The sequence below is a fragment of the Microtus pennsylvanicus genome, chromosome 15 (assembly GCF_037038515.1).
Source record: "Microtus pennsylvanicus isolate mMicPen1 chromosome 15, mMicPen1.hap1, whole genome shotgun sequence".
Classification (NCBI taxonomy): domain Eukaryota; kingdom Metazoa; phylum Chordata; class Mammalia; order Rodentia; family Cricetidae; genus Microtus; species Microtus pennsylvanicus.
Window position 1 is genome coordinate 3,208,945 of NC_134593.1, and position 6,056 is coordinate 3,215,000.

General features: G+C 46.3%; 1 protein-coding gene across 4 annotated transcripts in view; it reads left to right on the top strand.

Annotated features, from left to right (window-relative positions):
• The first annotated feature begins 229 nt into the window (after positions 1 to 229).
• Positions 230 to 6,056, top strand: part of Vcl (vinculin) — a 90,470-nt gene continuing 84,643 nt past the window's right edge. For 3 of the 4 annotated variants that reach the window (XM_075949128.1, XM_075949127.1, XM_075949129.1), the window contains exon 1: positions 246 to 527. In XM_075949128.1, the coding sequence (XP_075805243.1) occupies positions 360 to 527 (168 nt within the window). In that variant the 5' untranslated portion in view covers positions 246 to 359. Of the gene's footprint in view, positions 528 to 6,056 lie in introns of all 4 variants that reach the window. The other variant, XM_075949130.1, reaches the window with a different exon arrangement.

Genomic DNA, 6,056 nt, shown 5'->3' on the forward strand with positions numbered 1-6,056 from the left:
CCACCATGCCCTTATAAGGAGCGCCCCGCGAGAGGGTTCGGGAATCCGGTCGTGATCCCTGCGGCGCAGCCCGGATCCCAGGCCCCTCCCTTGGGAATGGGGGCGGGGCGGAACTTTGGCGGTGCGGCCTTGGAGGCGGGGCTTCTTGAAGCAGGACCAATAGAAGCCGCAGTCGAGGCCTGGGCGGCGTTGCCATTGGGCGCAGCGACGTGACAGGGCGGGGCGCCCGTGGGGCTGGGCACGCCGAGGGAAGCCCGGACTCTGGTCGGCGCTCGGAGTCACTCTCTCCCCGCAGGCTCCCGGCCCCGCTGATCCCAGTTTCCCGTCGCCCGCGGTTCGCCGCCCCGCTAGCCGCCGCGATGCCGGTGTTTCACACGCGCACGATCGAGAGCATCCTGGAGCCGGTGGCGCAGCAGATCTCGCACCTGGTGATTATGCACGAGGAGGGCGAGGTGGACGGCAAAGCCATTCCTGACCTCACCGCGCCCGTGGCCGCCGTGCAGGCGGCGGTCAGCAACCTCGTCCGGGTGAGCGCGCCGGGCCTGGGACTGGAGCGCGGGCGGGAGACATCCCTCGGGTCCCGGTCCGCCTAGTTGCTTGCATTCGTAGGCTGCCTTGCCTGTGGCTCTGTGCGGAGTGGGCGCCAGGGCGGGTGTTGTGGTTTCAACGGCTGATTTCTCTATGCCGTGACCTTGAGCAAGCCACCGAGTCTGTCGGGGACTCAGTTTCCTCATCTATAAAATGGGGGCAGTCATCAGAAAGCCTGCCTTGGGGCTGTGTTGTGTTTTATTTGTAAAGTGCCTACCGTGTGTGTGCCTATAGTAGGTTCCCAAGAAGCGATAGTCGTTAGGTTGTCGGACGGTCCCTCCCCTGGGCAGGCTCAAGTCCCTGAGTTGACTACCTTGCCCTCAGCTCCTTTTTAGGCCTCTCCTGTCCAGCCTGTGGGTGGGTTCTCTTACGGACTCCCTGCCTTTCCTTCCAAGGATTCTTATTTGCACCGGGCCGCTCGCCTTTCTGATACTTCTTTCCCCCTGAGACCCACCCTCCTCAGGGCTCCTGGTGTCTGACGTCCCCCCCCCCCCCCCCCCCACACTTGGCTGCCTCCTGTGTCTGCCGCCACCTCCTTCCCTCCGGGCCATTTCGCTCACACCTCCGGCACTCTGACACCTTTACGCAGTAACTCCTAACCGGGAGCCCTGCTTTTCTCCTGCCTGACCCCGTAGCCATTCATTTTATTCCTCCCTTGAAGCTTTCCACCCAGCTTTACTTGCTGTCAAACGGCTTCCTCCCACTGGGGCCTTTCCAGATTGGGGGGGGGGGGCTCCTCCTCTGCCCCTCCTCTGGCAGGAAGCAAGATGGAGCTGCTGTGAGAGGCCTGTGGAATCTGCAGCCCCTGCCTGAGGGAAGGCTGGGGCGTCCTTTTTCAAAGTCTGCACTTTCCTGCTGGCCACCGGCTCTGCACTGATCTCTGTAGCCCACAGTTGTAGTAACTGAGGTGCAGCCCACTTCTGGAATGGGAAAAGAGTCCCTTAACCGTTCCCTGGCTGATGTCACACTTGCTCTAGGCTGGGTGTGACTCAGAGCAACTCAGGAAAAGTTCATACTGCTTCAGAACTGAGCTGTGTAAACCCTTTCGGGTAGTTGATAGGTAACTGTCAGTCGGGCGGGGCTCGGGCTATTTATCTGATTGTAGGACTTTAGTGCTCTTCCTGGGCCTTCAGAGGCCCTGGGCTGTTTCAGGCATTTCTGGAGACTAGTAGCTAGGAAGCGCGGGCGGGGGGGGGGGGGGGGGGGGGGGGGGGGGGGAAGGGGGCAGCAAGGGAGGAGGGACGAGAGGAGGAATGGACCTCAGAACAAATTCCCTTTTTTTTCTGTACAGATTAAGTAAGAAACCATTGAGTAGGAGCACTGCATTCATTCAGACTATCTCGTTCTTCTTCTCGTTGTAACTAATTTTAATCTCAGAGTCGCAGTACATTCTTATGTAGTGTTGTCTGACATGGCTGCATTCCAGGCCGCTGGTTTTTCAACAAATGGGAAACAATGTAAAGAGACAAGGTAATGGTGTCCTTCCATGTAGTACTTGAGGAAACGGAATCTTAAAACCACATGTCGCACTTGGAACACAGCTAGTGTAATTAAGGGGTTGATAGCTGGTTAGGCTATTTAGAGAAAAGTTATTTATGAGCTTCCGTGCCATGAATTAATAAGCACTGAATGTGTGTTGTATAGAGAGTGTTGTAAGGAAGCAATGGCTCTCAGGGTGTGCATGAGAATCACCAGGGGGACTTTTTAGATAGAAAGATGTATGGTTCCCATCTTGGACTTACTAAAGGCTCTTCAGGGATAAAGTTTTTGTAGTTTTTAAAAAAGAAGCTCCGTGGGTAATTATGATGGCCATAGTCATGAGACATAAAAAAAAAGGGCAGATATAAGATAAAAAAAATTACATACTTCCCAATACCTACAAAAGGTCTTGGATGTTGAATTAGAAAATGGAAAGGATTGGTCTTAAGATAATAAAGAAAGATACCAGCAGGTTTCACTAAGTAGATTCTCTTTATTGCAAGTGGCAAGAAAAGGTCGAGTGAAATTGGACTTGAAGCCAATGCATGGCATATGGGTGGTTTAACAGAAGGTCTTAACCAACAAGATGCACAAATTGGGTGGAAGGATGAGGGGAGAACGGTGTGTGAGGAAGAATACATGGTTCTTGGGAGGCCAGAGACCCCTCCACCTCCCCCCCCCCAAACTCTGTCTCCATAGTTTTGGAGTCTGTCCTGGAACTAGCTCTTGTACACCAGGCTGGCCTCGAACTCACAGAGATCTGCCTGCCTCTTCCTCCCAAATGCTGGGATTAAAGCCTTGCATGACCATCTCCCTCTTCAGCTGTTTTTCTTAAATGTTTGAATCCTATACATATCTCAAGTTCCTAACTCCTGACTGGAAAACACGATGTAAGTAGAACTACCTTTTTTTTTCTGCTCCCCAGTTCCAGCCCTCAGCACTGACACAGAGACGGTTCAATAAACAGGGTTAGAAGAGGAATGTGTGGAAAGATGACTTAGAAGGCTTGAAGAAATTAAGGCCTAGGCTTTGAAATCTGCCCCAGAGATGGAAAAGGAATTAACTTTAAAAGTAGTAGAAAAATAATAATAACTGGATCATAGAACTCTGAGCTTGCAAAACTCCTGCTGTTTCTATAAAATAATGAAACCAAGTTTTGGGCAACTATTTCAAAATCCTTATGATCAGAGTGTTTCTTGGAAATCACTTTAGGAGGTTATGTTTTTATTCTAATGCTTCTCTTTGGAAATTTCTTTCAGTGTATGCCAAATTAGTCTTGTTGTGGTCAAGAAAATGTATGTTTGGAGTGAAATGGCCATGCCGTTAGTTCAGCTACTTGGCATATGGCATACTCCCCAGGATACAAGACAGGGCTTCTTAAGCTTTTCTGACTTGTGACTCCTTTTGGACTGAGAAATTTTTATTCAACCGCAGGTATACAGCTACCTAAAATAGGGATATAAGACAAACATTTACCAATAAAGTCATAAGTTTATTTTAAAACATTTGGTATAGATAGAATTTTATCATTAATAAGAGGTGCAAGTAAGTTGCCTAGTAATGAGAGAGTTGTGCTTATTTACATGTAAAGAATTGAATCTTGGCTGAATACTCCATACTTCAGCAATACAGAGCATCTTCAGTGTTTTTCAGAGTTGGTATGTATTTTGATCTTATAATTAGCAGTTCTGAGAACTCTGCTTCTCATAAATATGTACTACAGAGTGACAGAACTATGTACAAGGGCCATTTCGGAAATAGTTGGAAATCCTTAGTTTCAAGCCAAAATTCCATGTAATGATTTTCTTTTTTATGCAACTTGTCAGCAACTTAGACATCATTTTAAAAAATCAAACACCTGAATATAACACAGTCGAAAGACATCCTATTTTGATACTTACATGCTTGAGGATGATGGTCAGAAAATATTAGAAGTCTTTCTGTAATTAAACCATTATACTTCTAGAAGTGTAAAAACCTTGTTTGTGCAGTAAAAACACTTCAGTTCACAACTAATGGTAGTTCTGAGTCTGCGTGGAGTAAGGCCTCGCACAGTGCAAAATGTGCACGTGGAATGCTCAGAACCAAAGCTGTGATGAGGTTGCTCCATGCAGCATGGGCAATCATGACCAGAAACAATTCCAATTTATTACATGTTTGATTTAAATGAACTTTTATTGTGGGTTGAGAAGCATTTTTACTGGTGCTACATATTTTATCCTTTCAACATTCTGGCTATGTGACCCTGTAAGATCATGACCCGCAGTTTACGAAGCTCGTGTCTAAATGACTAGTGGTTATTTCTACAGTTAAAACTCATCGAAGGAAGATGAAATTCTCACTTGTTGAACATGGCCATTCCCTTATAAAACAGAAGTTTATTAAAATCTTTTTTGAGTGTTAAGCCGTGGAGAACGATGCTGAATAAGTGATAATCGACTGAAAGTCAGAGGTGGCATCAGGAAGTAAAACACTGGCAGTTCAGAGGGTGGAGAGATGAGTTTACGGGAGAACTAGAGAAGGCTTTGTGGAAGATACAACATTTGAGCTGATCATTTAAGATAGAAAATTGGAACATTTAAAGTAGGATAATAAATATCTTAAAATAGAAGAAATTATTCAGGCAAAGGTGCAGAATTTTCAAGTATTTGAAAAGCAAGTTTCAATTTGAATTGCTTTTAGGGCTCAGAACTCATTTGGATTTGGAGTTCCTATATCTTTTTTTTTTTTTTTTTGACAAAGTTTCACTATGTAGTCTGACTGGAACTCAGAGAGCTCTGATTGCCTCTCCTGCTCCAATACTAGAGAATTAAAGTTGTGTGCCACCATGCCCTGCTCTAGTAGTCTGAAGCATAGTAGTTTGGTTCATCCACTGTATAGCCAACAACGGTTTTTGTTTTTCTTTCCGAGACAGGGTTTCTCTGTGTGCAGTCCTGGCTGTCCTGGGAACTCACTCTGTAGACCAGGTTGGCCTTGAATTCAGAGATCTGCCTGCCTCTGCTCCTGAGTGCATTAAAGGCGTGCACCACCACTGCCCGGCTACAATGAAGTTTTAAAATGTATTCACAGGTCTCTCTTTTAATAATAATTTATTTATTTCTATTTTATGTGCACTAGTGTTTGGCCTGCATGTATGGGTGATGGTGTTAAATTCCCTGGAACTGGAGTTATAGTTTTGAGCTGGCATGTGAGTGCTGGGACTCAAATTTGGGTCCTCCAGCAAAACAGCCAGTGCTTTTAACTGTTGAGCCATCTTTCGAGACCCTGAGTTGTTATTTTTGTTCCACACTTAACTGGGAATTTTAAAAAGATGCCTTGTGTGTGGTGTGTGGTTACACTGTGGAAATATGTGGTTTGCATGTGGAAATCCAAGATCAGTGTTGGAGTCATCCTCAATTCTTCTGCACCTTATTCCTTGATGCAGGGTCTCCCAATCAAACCCAGAGAATACCGATCCAGTTAGTTTCTAGGCAGCTCGTTTCTCGGAAGAGCCCCTGTCTCTTGCTCTCTTAACACTGGAATTACAGGCAGCCCGCCACACCTATCTAGCGTTTATTTGGGTTCTGTGTGAATTACTGATCCTCTCACTTGTATAGCAAGTGTTTTAACTGGAGGTATCTCCCATGGTCCACTTAAATTTTTTTTTTTAAGACAGATTCACTGTGGCGCTCTAGGCGACTTAGGAGCTTTGTGTATCCCTGGTTGGACGTAAACTTGTGATCTTCCTGCCTTTGCCTTACAGGTGCTGTGATTTTGGTATATACTACCATGCCTGGCCATGTCTTCTTTTCTGCCCGGGATCCTAAATAAGATCCTAAATAATACTGTGTGTTTTTTGATTATATTCACCTCCCTTATAACCTTTTCATGTCCCCACATTCCCATTTATCCCCTTTTAGAGCAATCTAGACTACTCAAACAGAAATCGCACCCCATTTGCTACACTTACTCATTCCTTTTTCTTTTCACCTCCATAGTCTCCCAGCTCC